The 16,891-nt window shown below is 40.3% G+C and overlaps 3 protein-coding genes across 6 annotated transcripts; 1 reads left to right on the top strand and 2 right to left on the bottom strand.

Moving 5' to 3' along the window:
- The first annotated feature begins 1,174 nt into the window (after positions 1–1,174).
- LOC137707561 (ninja-family protein AFP3-like) lies at positions 1,175–3,559 on the top strand. The gene is made up of 2 exons (XM_068446457.1): positions 1,175–2,314; positions 2,890–3,559. Exons 1-2 carry the CDS (start codon positions 1,654–1,656, stop codon positions 3,294–3,296), a joined length of 1,068 nt encoding a protein of 355 aa, XP_068302558.1. The 5' UTR covers positions 1,175–1,653; the 3' UTR covers positions 3,297–3,559.
- A 725-nt stretch (positions 3,560–4,284) lies between these two features.
- LOC137707562 (LRR receptor-like serine/threonine-protein kinase RPK2) lies at positions 4,285–6,256 on the bottom strand. The gene is given in 3 exon segments (XM_068446458.1): positions 4,285–5,681; positions 5,684–5,945; positions 6,057–6,256. Coding segments are annotated over 2 exon segments (1,026 nt in total). The 5' UTR covers positions 5,889–5,945; positions 6,057–6,256; the 3' UTR covers positions 4,285–4,860.
- Positions 6,257–10,126: 3,870 nt separating this feature from the next.
- LOC137707557 (LRR receptor-like serine/threonine-protein kinase RPK2) lies at positions 10,127–14,576 on the bottom strand. 4 transcript variants are annotated; one of them, XM_068446451.1, is made up of 3 exons: positions 14,237–14,576; positions 13,986–14,073; positions 10,127–13,882 (listed from the first exon to the last, which is right to left on the bottom strand). In XM_068446451.1, exon 3 carries the CDS (start codon positions 13,851–13,853, stop codon positions 10,422–10,424), a length of 3,432 nt encoding a protein of 1,143 aa, XP_068302552.1. In that variant the 5' UTR covers positions 13,854–13,882; positions 13,986–14,073; positions 14,237–14,576; the 3' UTR covers positions 10,127–10,421. The 4 variants fall into 4 exon arrangements, with proteins under 4 accessions (XP_068302552.1, XP_068302553.1, XP_068302550.1 ...); XM_068446452.1 differs by having other exon boundaries at positions 13,977–14,073; XM_068446449.1 differs by having other exon boundaries at positions 13,986–14,115.
- Between the last annotated feature and the right edge of the window lie 2,315 nt (positions 14,577–16,891).

Here is a 16,891-nt window from a genome sequence, read left to right on the forward strand (position 1 = left end):
GTGGATTCTCCTGTCTTACTCCCCCTTAATATTACGTTTTCTTTATTAATTATTTATGTGTAATGTTAAAGAGATTAAATTTTTTTAAATTAAATTTGTAAATAAAATGATGTGGTTATGCATGATTAGATTATTAATTAAGTATCAATTAACATACCTATTTCACATTGGTGACATATTATTTATAAATTTAATTTAAAATTTTGACTCTAGCATTATTTATTACTTAATTAAGAAGTCATAGTTTAGAATTTTTTTCATTTGGTTGATACTTTCGGAAAATATCCCAAAAATAAATGAAAGATAGGAAAATGGCCTGTGAACTCTAAACTTCACCTTATATCAAAGAAACTTTTAAGTTTTATGCTAAAATCGAAAGATATTGTCGATATTTTTGATACATTTGTAAAATATTGAATAACCTCTTATATTTCATACAAAGCCAATGCTTTGACAATTCTTACAATTTTATTCTAAATCTCCATATTCTATTAAAAACAACCAATATTGATCTGATATCAATATTCAATATTTGATATTCGATAAATATGTGAATATTATGTCAATATTTTTACGAATTTACATATCCATATTTTTACCGATACTAATATTTCAAACAGGAATTGAAGCAAGGTAATACTAATCCAACAAATTATCAAAGAAATACGTTTTGTTGAACTCTAACTAGCATAAAGCGAGTAGCAATGATGACCCCACTCGCGGCGACAATATTCCTTCAAGGAAACGAAATGGCCCCGACCCGACTCCCCAGGCGCCATCCACGTGTTCCTCCCGCAGAGCGTACGTTTTCCCAGCTCTGGATTCCAGCTCGTTTATGCATAGATATAACGCATCGGATCGGGGAATTGCGGCTATCTACGAAGCCGGGATATTTCCGCGCTACGTGGCGCCCTCCTACGCCTCCGCGTCTCCGTAACGACACGTGTCATATCCCACCCTACTCTAGTAAAACCCAGTAGGCGACGCGAGTTCGGTGCGACACTCAGATCTGCGTTTCTGCAAGCCACGTGGTTGTCGGGGCTTTTCATGTCCGCCACGTGTCTCCAGTCCGCGACTCTCAGGGGCTTTTTCGGTATTCCGCATTTCTGTCTCCTCCTGAAAAAAGAGATTTATTTGTACTTTTTAATTTTTTCTGCGTTTAGTCTGTTTGTTTTCAATGAGCTTGAGAAACTGCGTCTGGCGCCGATGTTCTTCTGCCTCATGGTCGTCGTCCTCTGGTGCAACTGAGATGGGATTTCTCACCGTTTCCATGGAAAATTCGCGCCGCGAAAGTGCGGGAAAAAAATGTGGGAGTTTTGTTGCAGTGTTCGGTGGAAACATGGCTGGAATCATCGTTCAATGTAAACCATATGATGGATTAAAATTTACCCAATTTCTCAGATTTTGAATTTTTCTGCTGAATTTCTACTTCCCGATTCTGAAAAGTGCAAAAATTTCATCCGGGTAGCTCTGAATTGGACCAATTCGATTTGGGTTTCCGGCGGTTCTGCAATTTCTCATATTTTCAAAATTTTCTGGTGAAATTATACTTCTGGGTTTTGAAATCGTGCAAAAAAATTGATCTGGGTAGCTCTGATTGAATTCGATTAATTTGATTTGGGTTCCGGCGAGTTTCTGCAATTTTTATTTTCAATGGCGCAAACAGAGGAAGGCGGGAACAGAGCAACCCAGCAGGTGTTCCCAATGCAAGTGAGTACTTTTCCGAGAGATTTGTACGGAAAAATGGTTGCCAGGAACGATTTTCCGGGGAAATTAGGGGAGCCGACCGGCGAGGATTCCGAGGAGATTGAGCTGAGCCTCGGGCTGTCTCTGAACGGTCGGTTCGGGGTGGACCCCGCCAGAGCCAAAACGGTGGCTCTGAAACGCTCGTCGTCAATATCTGATTTCGGTTTCACCCCGGCAAGAGAAGAAGAAACGAAGTGTCGTCTATCCGCGCCGTTGCGCGCCGTGCCTCTGATGAGGACTTGTTCGCTTCCGACGGAGACAGAGGACGAGTGGAGGAAGCGGAAGGAGCTGCAGAGCTTGAGGAGAATGGAGGCAAAGAGGAAGAGGTCGGAGAAGCAGCTGAGGAACTTGAAGGTGCCGAGAGATCGGAGCCGAGAGAACGGCGGCGATGAGGAGAAGACGGGGGAGGTGGCGAATGGGGTTCATAGGAGAGAGCAGTTTGTGAAGGTTGTGGATGAGTTTAGAGCTATGGGGATGCCCAATTGTCCGCCACCACCGGCGACATCACAAGGAAGTGGCTCAACTGGGGTTTCGGAATCTGAGAGCCAAGCTGCTACTACATCTCAAGGTATTCTCATTTCAAAACTTCTTTTTCCTAGTAAAGCGATATTCTATTCTAAACTAATTTAAACTGCTCTAGCCAACTTAGCTACCCCAAGTCTGCATCGCTTCAATTTAATTACAATTGGTTTCAATCTTTTACGTGTTTTTCGTTGTAATTAGTTTGCTATGTGTCTGTGTGAATATTTTGTATCATCCAAAAGTCGGGAAATTGGAACCTTTTTACGTCGTTATATTAGATTAAATTTCAATGGTCTGGTTTCCGAACTTGGTGGATTAGGAGGAAGGGATCCAGAGAGGATCCCTTTCCCAGACTAAAGGCCTTTAGTAAGAACTTTGTCTCTTAAAGTGTCCACGAGGAATGATATGCCATTGATTTTGTGATATGAAGAAGAAGAACATTGGTAGACAAATGATCTTGTATTTATATCATATCAATATAATAGATTCGGTTGATGTTTGTCAACCAATTTCCTCTTCTTGCCGATACCTAGGAGCGCTTGAAAATTTATTTTTAGACTGGTTTGTCACAGCTCTTGTTCCCTTTTTTTTCACATTTTACATCTCGATATGCATATACAGGAGTGCACACCGAAGCAAGAAGCCATGTCGATTCTCAATCTTCGCCAAAGACGGAGGATGAACTGTTAGCCACCCCGAGAATGATATCCGCTCAAAGATCTGGCCAGTTCAATGGCGTCCAAATGGAAATCAACTGTAATAAACCCCCAGTTCCAGAAAATGGTGCCAATGAAATTGTGAGGAATGTGTTGGAGAACATGCCGTGTGTGTCTACGACAGGAGATGGCCCTGACCGGAAAAGAATAGAAGGGTTTCTTTACAGATACAAGAAGGGTGAGGAGGTGAGGATATTGTGCGTTTGCCATGGCAGTTTTCTCTCGCCTGCGGAGTTTGTGAAGCATGCCGGCGGTGGTGACGTGGCGCACCCGTTGAAGCATATAGTGGTCAACCCTAGTCCGTTTTTGTAGTTTCTAGCGCCCTTGTGGCCATGTCAAAACCTAGACGTGAGCACGAGGGAGAAAGTAGGGAAAGGTGCATCAATGTTGCTTTTACTCTTTGTTTGGTTTGTTTAAATTTGGTCTTTCAGTGGGTTTGTGGGCACTTGTATTGAACTCGGTACATGAAGCTTCTTGTTGGAAGGCTTTAACATTAAAACAAAGGGCTCCCAAGAGGCATTTTACCATGTCTAACGGTATATATTTTTATTTATAAGTGGAACGTTTTAAGTTCAATTCTCATAAATATTGAGTTCAAACTTTAATTATGTCCGGCTTTTTATGAGCTTGACCTTAATTCATTCTCGGTGCCCAAAAATTTCGACGAGCAGGATTGAAAAAGGATGTGCGAAAGTTACTTCCAAAATAGAGGGGTCCAAGGACGACTAGGAGTAACTTCTGCAAAGAATGTGTATCTTTGTTGTTTTTTGTGGGAATGATTTGACAAGGTGTTAGAACATAAATTATTATTAGGAGAGATTTTTTTTAAGTACCGGGTATTTAACCAACACTCAAGAAATCATAATATAAGTAGATAAATTATATATTTTCTGTCACATTATTTATTTTATGACACTTGAAGTACTCGCTTAAATAACAGATACTTAAAAAAATTTCTCCTCCAATAGAACGAGGTGATAAAAAAGCAAGGGATCTGGTTGTGTATGCAGTAAATAAAAGTACCCTTTTTTTTTTAAACAAACAATATTATCTATACTGAAATTGGGAAGCAGGTTAAACCTTATAATGAGATAGCAATAATATGATTCAAATTCGTATTTGGCTAGAACCGAACTTAAGACCTCTCACTTACAAGTAAAAAAAAATATGTTACCAATCATTACAGCTTCCTACCAACCAGGACCCTCCCATTTGTAGAAGTGACAAACAACGACGGCAAAAAGACCGAGAATTATTGCAATTCAAAGTGGCAGAATAATCAAGTACAGTAATACGCCTATAAAACAAGCAACAGAAGATCAGCACAGAAATTACTTTACTTTTTTTACGTTCTTTTGCTTTGACGCTATAAATATTACAGGACCACGGGTGCAGTGCAGAAGCAAATGCTCTTAATCTGAGGACATACAGATTACTAATATTAACCGATCCAAGCCTCGTTGGTCAGCTAACAAGACAGAGGGCTGAAGCTGCTTGCACCATGACTCAATTCGCCACTGTAGGCCTTGTCGAGAAAACTGCATCATGAGGACCTGCTTACCATAACACAGCTATAATGAATTCCTTAACACGGCCATGTCGAAGAAGCATATAGCCCATGGTACAATGTCGAACCTCCTTTGGTCCCTTGGGCCTAAGTAGCAATGTTGAATCTCTTTTAATGCCATGGCGAACGAAGCTGCCTCTCGTCTGTCTGGCTGGAAAACAAAGGCTGAAATGGTAGGATAAGAAATATCCAAAGCAATGTGCAGGGACATATAACAAATGGAGCTCCTCTTTCTACAGACTACTAATGTTAACCACTACAAACCTTGTAAAGCAGCTAGCAACATGGAGGCTGAAGTTGCTTAAGCCGTCATACAACTTGCCTCATTGTAGGCCTGGTTGAGAGAGAGTCAACCGTGCACACTACTGCCAAGTGCAGAACTTCTACTAAGTCATCATGGGGACCTGCATCCCATAACCCAGCGGTGAAGAATTCCTTTGCCCGGCCTTGCCGAAGAAGCATACATGACCACTGAACGATGTTGAATCCATTTCCATAAGAAGAGAAGGAGGGATCCAGTGCCTTCTTGTCAGAGAGTAACTCCAGTAGCACAATGCCATAACTATAAACATCAGCCTTATCTGAAACACGGCAAGTCATTGCATATTCCGGGGCAACATATCCAAACGTTCCAGCAACGCCGGTAGTAGCATGAGTCTCTGAAGTTCCCAGAAGTCTGGCCAAACCAAAGCCTGAGAGATACGCATTAAAATCATCATCCAACAAAATATTGCTCGGCTTGACGTCCCGATGAAGAACACGTGGTACGCACTGATCATGTAGGTAGGCAAGTGCACGGGCTATGTCCAAAGCAATCTTGTGAAGTACCCTCCAATCCACAGTCCTTGTAGACCTTTCCTGAATAAACTTTTCCAAATTACCACCCGCCAAATAGTTGTATATTAGAAACATCTCTGTATCACTGGCATGATAACCAAGCAAAGTGACAAGATTTGGATGGCGAAGCCTTCCAAGGATTTTAATTTCTGCATGAAACTGTTGAACTCCTTGGAACCTTCCATCTGATAGCCGTTTAATTGCCACCACGATTCCAGGTGATATCTCTGCCTTGTAAGTAGCTCCAAAACCTCCATTCCCAATGCAGTTGCTAGCATTGAAACCTCCAGCACAACATTCTCAAAGGTCAATGGAACCCCAATGTTTGTGAAAACTGTAACTTCCTTCCCGGTAGGCCCTTGAGTTCGATTCCATTTCCGTGTATATAAGAACAGAACAACAAGAGCAAGCAGCACTGAAACTATGGCCACTGCAGATGTAATGGATGCTATCTCAATTGGACTGAAACCATTCCCACTCTCCTGAGTTGGACCTCCCATTGGTGAAGCAGCAAAAGGTTGTGAATCGCCAACTCTTCCTTGAGAATCCGAAGCTGGCTGTGTCAGAGAAAACATGGTATGTCATCAGGTTATTATTCGCAGGCAGTGAACCTGATATGTTATTGAAAGACACATTCAAAGATGACAGTATGAAAGATGGAATCTGACCAGAAATATTATTCTTGTCGAGCAGAAGAACAGCAGATTCACAAGATCTTTCGGTATCTCACCAGCGAGACAGTTTGAAGAAAGTTCAAGCACTTCTAAAGAGGCAAGCAGCCCCAAACTAGACGGAATGACACCTATAAGGAGATTGCCAGATGAGCATAGATACGTCAGATCACTTATTTGGCCGAGACTGGCTGGGATTTTTTCACCCTGAAACATGTTCAAATCACAAAATCACATACAATTTCAGCATAAAGCTTGATATTAAGGAAATGACTTAGCACTATAACGATTCGAAAGCATTGAAATTTAACTCACAATTCTTACAATTTCAGCTATATTATGACTATAATTCGTCAGTAGCTCGAACCCTTGTTGCTCTTACACGAATGCTTCTTTCGGAGGCCATGGTGGCTGCAACAAATTAATAGGGCAATTGTCATTTCCCGCTACCAACTTTATGGACACAAAGATAACTGCTTTAACTAATGCTCTACTGAAAAGTCAAAAACCCAAAAACTATGAACTAAATCCCAATCGAAAAATTGGGTAAATTTAACATCACACTGTATGTACCTTCGCAGCAGAGGGAATAAAATCTTTTTGACTTTCCTTGAAATCTGCTTTTTCTTGCCCTGGAATTCAATCGAATCAGTGGAAGCTACCGGCGCGGTGTCGCTACTCGGATTTTGCTCAGAGACTGCGGATTCCTCTTGAAAATTGGGGAACTCATATCGATCCTGCCGCAGAGAAAAGGGTCCTTGGAACCCAAGAGATCAAAACCCGAAAAACCCTTTCCTTTCCTTGGACTAGCACAGAAAGAGTAAAAAGGGGTTTATGGCAATCCCAACCCTAATTTTGTTGGTCCCTGTTGAGAGAGGTTGAGAGAGGAGAGGAGGGGAGAGAGAAGAATAAGTCATTCAGCTGTGTTTCATTTGGGAAGAAACCGCCTTCTTCCCTTTTCTTTTTCTATTACATGTTTCTTCCTCCTCTACTTTGTTTTTTCCTTTTTTTTTTTTTTTTTTTCGAAGTGTTATTGACATTCAAAAAATTTCATTATACACTCCTTATAAGTGTATTTTTCTTTCCAAATATAGAAAGTTAGGAGTGTGGAATGAGAATTTTGAAATACTAATAACAATTTCCTTTTTTTTTTTAATAAATATTTTTGGGCATGTTTGACATTCTATTTGAATTCAACACTTTAAATTCAAAAACACTTTTTAAGTTTTTAGTCTTAGGGCTCATTTGAATGTGCATTAAAATAACTGAAGCCTCTTTTGGTGAAAATGTTTTTAAAACCAATCTTTAGTAAAAATGCAAGTAAATTCTGGAGAATCACTTAAAGTGTTTTCTGGAATCGTTTTCAGTACATCTAGACGAGCCCTTAGTACGACTGTATTTAAAAATTAAACTCAAACTATCTTAAAATATAGTCAATTCTCTAAAGGGAAAATAGATACTCTCCGGATCTCTTCCATCAAAACCCGCGGATCAAGTGATCCGGCTCTTGAAATTTGATTCAACGACGCTTGAAATCCGGACCCCTGAAAATTATAATAATTTTTGGCCATTGAATCAAATTTCAAGAGCTCGAATCACTTGATCTGCAAGCTTTAGAAAAAAAGTGATCCGGAGAGGATCTCTTTCCCTCTAAAAGTACCAAAACTGAGTTCTTAAACTTAAACTCCGCTCTCTTTTTTATTATCTCTCCTCGTTCTCTTTTTTTTTTTTTTTTTTTTTCTTCTTTCTCTCTCCTCCACTCCGCTTAGCTCTCTTCCTTTTCTTTCTTTTTTTTTCTTCTCTCTCTCCTCCTCTTCCTTCTCTTTATCTCCTTTGATCTTATCTCGTTTCTCTCTCATCTAATCCTCTATTTCTTTATTTTCTCCTCTTTCCTCTTTCTCCTTTCCTGCAACTCTCTCTCTCTTTGGATTTCTGTGTCCAGTTTTAGTTTTAAGATATAAAACCAATTTTAAATCTCATACCAAACAAGTTTTTGAGTCTTAAAAAATTTATTTTCAAGAGTTGTTAAGAGATATTCTTGAGAAGTGTTTTTGAGAAATGATGAATTTTTCTTTTTATAGGATATCAAATAGGTTTACATTTTCATGGTTTTGTTGTATTTTGTGGTTGTTGAATTTTTTTCACTTACCACATAAGTATTGATTGATTAGTTTGAAATACCGTTGCCAAACACATTTTAGTTGTAGTAAGATGATTCTCCTTGAGAAGGCTATTTGTGGTTAAGTGAGTGAGAAAGAGGAAGGAATAAGGTATGATTTGGCATTGAGGTGCTTAAAAGAAAAAAAAAGCTTGCTTATTTTCAAAGTTTTTATATTGAAGGTGTTTGGTAAACTCAAAAAAAAGGGATTATTTTGGAAGCTGGTGTGAGAATAAGCTGACATCATCAGAAAAGCTGAAGCAGCTAAATGCTGCTTTGGAAAATTAGCTTTTTTTCAAAGCATGTGGAGCTACAGTGCTCCCTTAATGAAACTTTCTAAAGTTCAATTACACCCTCAAACTAGAAACGGTACTCCTTTGCCGATCTCCACAAAACCCAGAAACCCACTAGAAACGGCTTTGCCGATCTGCACAAGAAATGGAAACACAGAAACCCACCAAATTACCACAGCCAAAACCGATAATCGCAAAAAAAAAAAGAAGCATAAAACTCATTTTTCCTCTGCTACTTCAAGAATCTGCAAACAAAAAGAACAACAACAATTCAATTACTCATTCTTCAAAGTTTACAACTTTGAATTTGTTTCAAATCAGAAAAAAAAAAAAAAAACGAGGAGGAGGTGGAAGGACTGGAGACAGCTGGAAGAAGAGGATTGAGTCGCTGCCTTCATTATCCATCTTCAATTTCTCCTTCTTCAAAGTTTACAACTTGGAGACAGCGAGAAGCAAAGCGAGGCTGGACTTGAGTCGTTGCCTTCATTATCCATCGTCCGCAGAGGATTGGAGTGGCAAAGCGAAGCGGTCTTGCTCCTATGGTAGTTGCTATGTCAGCTAGATGAAGGAGGAAAATAAAAAAGATGAAGAAGAAGCAAAGAAAAAAAAAATAAAGACAGAAAATTGGGGAGTGGGGGAGAGTTGGGAGACTTCTACGTAGATTATTAACAAATGAAGATGGATAAAAGAAAGAGAGACTTCTAGAGAGACTATTAATAAATAGAAAACATAGGTTATTAATAAATGAAGATAAATAAAAGAAAGATAGGGCTGGTTTATTATTTTACATTTAATAATATACTCATTTTATACTTTTTTTGGTCATTTCACAGAGTCACAGATGTTTTACATAAAAGTTTACCAAACATTATCATATTGCTTTTTTTTTTTTTTCCAAAAGCACTTTTACATAAAAAAGAGTTTACCAAACACTCTGTTACTTTATTTCATAGCTGCTTATTGTTATAGCACAGTAGAAATAATTTTTTTAAAAACATAACAATGCCAAACCAGTCCTAAGAAGAAAAATGATTCCTCAAGGCTGAATACCTCTGCACAAGTGGCTGAAGAAGAAGGAACCCACGTGGAATGTACTCCCAGAAGGGAGGAGTGGGGCCCACAAAACCTTTAGATGGGATGTTGGGGATATACTCTAGTGTTGACGAGGTCCAGACAGGCAAAGGAGGGAGGGCCAATGTGTGTGTACAAGAGAAAAATCCCAAAAGAACACGAATGGCTGGGGAAGCGCATGTGTTCCGTCCACCAAATAAAGATTCTGATCCCTTATTTTGTAGTTAAGATCGATTCTGCTTAGCAAGAGGCTTGTAACGCAAGTGATTGAGAATCAATATTCCGGCATTGGTGATCAGTGTATTAAAGACGATTGCATGCTCATGTATCTTATAAATGTCGCAAGCGAATGATCATGATACTGCAAGTGTCCATGTCTTTATGTTGCTTTTGAATTTCGTTTTTGTTCACAGAACTGAAGATATTGAAGCATGTGTGATTTGTTCCTCGATCCTCGGATAGGTCAATGACTGACCATTTCTGCGCATCATAAAACAGATATGAATAACTTGACGCTAAACAGTTTCTATAATTTCCAGAAAACATATCAACTCTATGTTTTATTGCACAAATGAAGCCGAATATACACGTATAAGACGAGGAAATGGAATATCCGCATTCTTCTGCAGATTCGTTGGCCAGGCCCCTACTTGGAGAAGCGACATTGAAAAAAATTGGGGGCACAACTATCATACAATGTACAAGTTGGATCACTAAGGTTTAGAAATCAACCTAGCACCAGTGTCACCAAAGCGCAGCAAATGCGCAGGCACATATGACAAATGGAGCTCCTCTTTCTACAGACTACTAATGTTAACCACTACAAACCTTGTAAAGCAGCTAGCAAGATGGAGGCTGAAGTTGCTTAAGCCGTCGTACAACTTGCCTCATTGTAGGCCTGGTTGAGAGAGAGTCAACCGTGCACACTACTGCCAAGTGCAGAACTTCTACTAAGTCATCATGGGGACCTGCATCCCATAACCCAGCGGTGAAGAACTCCTTTGCCCGGCCTTGCCGAAGAAGCATACATGACCACTGAACGATGTTGAATCCATTTCCATAAGAAGAGAAGGAGGGATCCAGTGCCTTCTTGTCAGAGAGTAACTCCAGTAGCACAACGCCATAACTATATACATCAGCCTTATCTGAAACACGGCAAGTCATTGCATATTCCGGGGCAACATATCCAAACGTTCCAGCAACGCCGGTAGTAGCATGAGTCTCTGAAGTTCCCAGAAGTCTGGCCAAACCAAAGTCTGAGAGATACGCATTAAAATCATCATCCAACAAAATATTGCTTGGCTTGACGTCCCGATGAAGGACACGTGGTACGCACTGATCATGTAGGTAGGCAAGTGCACGGGCTATGTCCAAAGCAATCTTGTGAAGTACCCTCCAATCCACAGCCCTTGTAGACCTTTCCTGAATAAACTTTTCCAAATTACCACCCGCCAAATAGTTATATATTAGAAACATCTCTGTATCACTGGCGTGATAACCAAGCAAAGTGACAAGATTTGGATGGCGAAGCCTTCCAAGGGTTTTAATTTCTGCATGAAACTGTTGAACTCCTTGGAACCTTCCAACTGAAAGCCGTTTAATTGCCACCACGATTCCAGGTGATATCTCTGCCTTGTAGGTAGCTCCAAAACCTCCATTCCCGATGCAGTTGCTAGCATTGAAACTTCCTGTGCCTCGCACAACATTCTCAAAGGTCAACGGAACCCCAATATTTGTGAAAACTGTAACTTCCTTCCGGGTAGACACTTGTGTTCCAGACTTTGGATTCCATTTCCGTGTGTACAAGAACAGAACAACAAGAGCAAGCAGCACTGAAACTATGGCCGATGCAGATGTAATGGATGCTATCTCAATCGGACTGAAACCGTTCCCACTCTTCAGAGCTGGACCTCCCACTGGTGAAGCAGCAAGAGGTTGTGAATCGCCAACTCTTCCTTGGGAATCCAAAGCTGGCTGTGTCTGAGACAACATGGGGCAAGATTGTAGATTTGGGTTTCCAATAGCAGCATTGCATTTCATCAGGTTATTATTTGCAGGCAGTGAACCTGATATGTTATTGAAAGACACATTGAAAGATGACAGTGTGGTCATATTTGCCAATCCAGATGGAATCTGACCAGAAATATTATTCTTGTCCAGCAGAAGAACAGTCAGGTTTCGCAGATTCACAAGATCTTTTGGTATCTCGCCAGTGAGATAGTTTGAAGATAGTTCAAGCACTTCTAAAGAGGAAAGCTGCCCCAAACTAGATGGAATGACACCTGTAAGGAGATTGCCTGATAAGGATAGATACGTCAGATCAGTTATCTGGCCAAGACTGGTTGGTATTTCACCCTTCAACATGTTCCAACTCAAATTAAGGGAGACAAGAGACAAATTCCCAATGGTAGGGGGAATAGGACCAATCATCTGATTCCGAGATGCATCTAAAACTTTAAGAGATTTGCACATAGTGCCAACTTCAGCAGGAATCTGACCTTCTAACTTGTTGTGGCTAACATTAACAATCAGCCACTCCAATCCCTCACACTTGCCAAATAAGTTACCTGGAAATTCTCCAGAAAGCTTGTTTTCTCCAGCAAAGAATGCATAAAAAGTTTGCTTCCCAAGTCTTTCAGGTGCAATAGGCAGTGTCTGCAAAGTGCCAGTAAAATTATTGTGCGCAAAGTTGTGTACTACTATGAGACCGTCATCCTCTCTGTGCATTTGCAATGGATTTCCAACTTGGGATTTAGAAGCAAAAAATGCTACATAGTGTGAGGACGGATCCTCATACTTGAAAGAAAAATCTCTCAAAGGAGAACCACAAGTTTTGTTGAAATATTCAGGTATTGAACCTGACAAGATGTTTCCGCTGATATCAAACATATCCATACAAGGAACATGAAGATCCTGGAAAAGCTCCCCACTAAGCGTGTTAGAGCTCACATCAAGAAATTGAAGGTTCCTGCAGCGACTAAGTCCGCTAGGAATTTCCCCAGTCAAAAAGTTCTGAGCCAAATTGATCATCTCTAAGTATTCACAACCACCCCAATTGCTTGGGAAAGTGCCCTCAATACTTGCCCTTGGTGCCCACAAGATCCTTAGCTTCGGAAGGGTTGTAATTTCTACAGGCATTGTACCTTGAAAGTAATTGAAGTCGTCACTCATAGCATTCAACTGCTCCAGCAAAGAGTCCACTACAGTATCATTGACTCGTGGAAGTGGATTAAACATAGATGACAGCACAAGGGCAGACAACTGAGAACAATTCCCCAGCTCGCGTGGTAATGAACTACTCAGGCTATTCCTTGACACATCCAACACTTCCAGAGCTTGAAGCCGTCCGAGTTCAGCTGGAATACCCTCTTCAAACATATTTGAATACAGCAACAACGTCCTCAACTGGCTGCAATTTCCCAAACTGCTTGGAATTTTATGAACCAAGAAATTACCCGCCAAATCAAGATGCTCAAGCTTCCCACACTTGGCTCCAATCTCGCTGGGAACATCTCCACTAAGTGAATTGTATGACAAGTACACCGCCTTTAACCTACCAATGAAACCTGGAATTGTCCCGTTTACGAGATTCCCAGCTAAATTCAAGATCTCTAGGCTCATATAATTTGACCACAAGGTCGGTATCTCACCTTCAATCCTATTAAACCCCAGATTAAGAACCCTCAAATTTGGATTAAGCCGAAAGGGCAGCGACCCAGTTATCGAGTTTCCCTCGAGATCAAGAACCTCCAAATTTTCCAAGCCCAAAACTTCACTAGGAATTTCACCCTCAAAACTATTGAAGGGGAGGGACAAAACCCTAAGCTCAGTGAGCTTACCAATTACAGACGGGAGCTTCCCAGCCAATCTTCCTCTGCTACCCTCACAGCTCCTCCTGATTCCAAATCCATAAAGCGGCAACTGAGCAAAATCTGAGCACGCAATAGTTTTCGATCTACCTTCGGTTTCTCCTCCATTCCCAGTAATGTTGAGTGAAACCACCCGAGAATTTGAGTTGCAGAAGACGCCAGGCCATGAGCAATGACCAGAATTGAGCCGACCATTCCAGCCAGAAAGCAAGCCCGACGGATCCAAGACAGAGTTTTTTAGTTCAAGAAGAACTGATGCGTCAGTATCAGCGAGAACAGCACAGTTCTGAGAAGTAAAGAACACCCACAAGAGCAAAACAAGCTTCAGAACAAACACTGGAGAAGTGGGTCTGCGAAAAACATGTCCTTTGATGACCGAAGAGGAAAACAGAGAAAAACCCATCTCTCAAAAACTCTCAGTTAAGCGGTTCACTGCAAAAATTACAAAATCACACACAATTTCAGCTTGAAATTAAGGAAATGACTCAACACTATAAAGATTCGAAAGCATTGAAATTTAACTCACAGTTCTTACAATTTCAGCTAGATTATGACTATAATTCGTCAGTAGCTCGACCGCTTCTTACTCTTACACGAATGCCGTCTTTTGGAGGCCATGGCGGCTGCAACAAATTAACAGGGCAATTTTCATTTCCCACTACCAACTGTACGGACACAAAACAACTGCTTTAACTAATGCTCTACTGAAACAGTCAAACCTCCCAAAACTATGAACTAAATCCAAACCGAAAAATTTTGGTAAATTTAACATCAGACTATATGTACCTCGCAGCAGTGGGAGTAAAATTCTTTGACCTTCCTTTGAAATCTGCTTTTTTTCTTGCCCTGGAATTCAAATCGAATCAGTGCAAGCTACCGGCGCGGTGCCGCTACTCGGATTTTGCTCAGAGACTGCGTGTTCCTCTTGAAAATTGGGGAATTCATGTCGATCCTGCCGCAGAGAAAAGGGTCTCCGGAACCCAAGAGATCAAAACCCCAAAAACCCTTTCCCTCCCTTGGACTTGCATAGAAAGAGTAAAAAGGGGTTTATGGAAACCTAACCCTAATTTTGTTGGTCCCTGACGAGAGAGAGAGAGAGAGATAGCGGAGGAGGAGAGAGAGAGAAGAGAAGAGAAGTCATTCAGCTGTGTTTCTTTTGGGAAGAAAACGCGTTCTTCTTTTTTTCTTTTTTTTTTTTTCTTTTCTTTTTTTTTTATCCGTTTCACGTGCCTTCCTCCGTTTTTTAATTTTAAAAAGGTAAATTCTTTACATTTTCACGGTATTGTCGTATTTGGTGGGTGTTGGGACCATGAGGGAATGGGGTCCACCGCCGGACAATAAATGCACTCGGAATGGTGGACTTACATCGGATACGTTACTGTGACGGTTTCGTCAATAGATAACGGAACGTTAGATGTTTCGTTTACGCAAAAACATATGAATAATGCTTTCGTCAACAGATAACGGAATGCTAGATGTTTCGTTTACGCAAAAGCATATCAATAATGTTTTCGTCAACAGATAACAGAATGTTAGATGTTTCGTTCATGCAAAAGCATATGATTAGTTTAATATACTACTACAGATATTCAGTTTAACTACAAGTGCATAATTCCTTAAAAAATACTCCTACAATTAAGTATTTTGTAAGTTTCTCTATTGAGTCTGGAAATAAACTTGCATGCTAGTGAGATGCTTAACGATATCACAAGTTTTCAAGTTGTTTGACTTAACATACAAATATCTTTTGATTAGTTTGAAATACCAGAACAAACGCATTTTATTGTAGCAAGGTGACCGTCCTTGAGGAGACTATATACATGTGGTTAAGTGAGTGAGAAAGGGGAAGGAAATGAAGAAAAAAAAAAACTCATCAAGGCTGATGAATACCTCTACACACGTGGCTGCACAAGATGGAAACCACGTGGGATGTCCTTCCAGAAGGGAGGAGTGGGGCCCACAAGACCTTTTGATAGGTTGTTGGGGGTCCTCCTTACTCCAGTGCGGATGAGGTCCAGATAGGCAAAGGAGGGGGTGGGGAGCCAATGTGTATGTACTGGATTCCACTGGGATTTTAGCTCATGGAGCCACGGCCGTCCATATCTATGATTTAATGTGATTTAATTTTTGGAAAGTTACAAGCTTGGAATGCGATTGATAGAGATATGGTATGTACTTACTACTTTTACCCAAAATAAGAGAAAAATCCCAACATGAAAGGGTAGAGAAGTGCATGTGTTCCCTTCACCACAAAGGTTGTGATCCCTTATTTCGTGGTTAAGATCGATTCTGCTTAGCACGAGACTTGTGAAGCAAGCGATTCAGATTTATTATTACGGCATTGAAGATTAGTGTTGCAAGTAATCTAATGATCATAAACTTCTTTTTTGTTCAAAGAAATGTGCATATGTGATTGGCTTCTCGATTCTAAACAAGATGGATACTGCTTATTTATTACAAAATAATTTAGATACTCAAACTTGATCAGATCGTATAGAGTTGTGGATGGTGGGCATAGGATTGATGCACGTATGTTCATAGGGAAAGGATCCTCTATGGATCCCTTCCATCCGGATCCTCCGGACCTTCAAGATTGCCTGCAAGCCTTAACTTGAGCATGGTCGCGAAGTCATTGAAGCTTCTTCTCCTTCCTTGTACAGCGCCGCGAAAAAATTGATAACGACTCTGATTCCAACGTTGCCGTCGTCAACACCAACGTCGCAGACCTCGATGTGGAAGATCTCATGGTCGTTGCTACCATCGCAACTTCTTCTCATTTCAATTGTGTCAAGGTTGTTTGATCGTTTTCCTGGCTATTTGATTTTTGATTGAACAGACAGATCTAGGATATCCGGATAAAAAGGATCCAAAGAGAATCTGAAGAGGATCCTATTCCATAAACATACTCTATTGAAGAAAAACATACTCTAATGAAGAAAGCAAACTAATTATATAAATTGAAGGCTTTTCTCAGCATCCAGACATAATGCTCTTTAGCTCTTTTGTCATGTAGCTAAAGTTCCTAAACAGAAAGTTCACACCCTGACCCCATAAGAAAAAGCCAATTTAATATGTTGAATTTTGAACATGTCGATTACACAATCCTGATGTAGGAGTGACGTTCTCTAACTTGCACACTAAACACCTAGTAGTAGTTGTATGTCACACACTTATTACTAAAGCTCGTATTATAATATAATAGTACGATATATTATGAGCCTGTATGAATTGCGGAGATCATCCTTACGGGGTATATGTCAATTTTAGTTATCTAACCAAGAAACTTGGTAATACTATTGTCTCCAAAGCAAGGTTTTTGTTCAAATGTTCACTATATTTGCCTATGTGCTTCAGTGAAATGTTTTAAGGACAAAAACTTAGTTGGCCCTTGAACCAAGCTTAAAATGATCATGTTATCTCTGTTAGTTATTGCGTGCACGA

Source organism: Pyrus communis, chromosome 11, assembly GCF_963583255.1.
Source record: "Pyrus communis chromosome 11, drPyrComm1.1, whole genome shotgun sequence".
NCBI lineage: Eukaryota > Viridiplantae > Streptophyta > Magnoliopsida > Rosales > Rosaceae > Pyrus > Pyrus communis.

What these genes read in the sequence shown, in the direction of transcription:
- LOC137707557 (XM_068446451.1), bottom strand. Translation starts at nt 13,853, where the DNA reads ATGGGTTTTTCTCTGTTTTCCTCTTCGGTCATCAAAGGACATGTTTTT.
- LOC137707561 (XM_068446457.1), top strand. Translation starts at nt 1,654, where the DNA reads ATGGCGCAAACAGAGGAAGGCGGGAACAGAGCAACCCAGCAGGTGTTC. An exon ending in AGCTGCTACTACATCTCAAG is followed by an intron (nt 2,315 to 2,889) that starts GTATTCTCATTT and finishes ATGCATATACAG; the next exon opens with GAGTGCACACCGAAGCAAGA.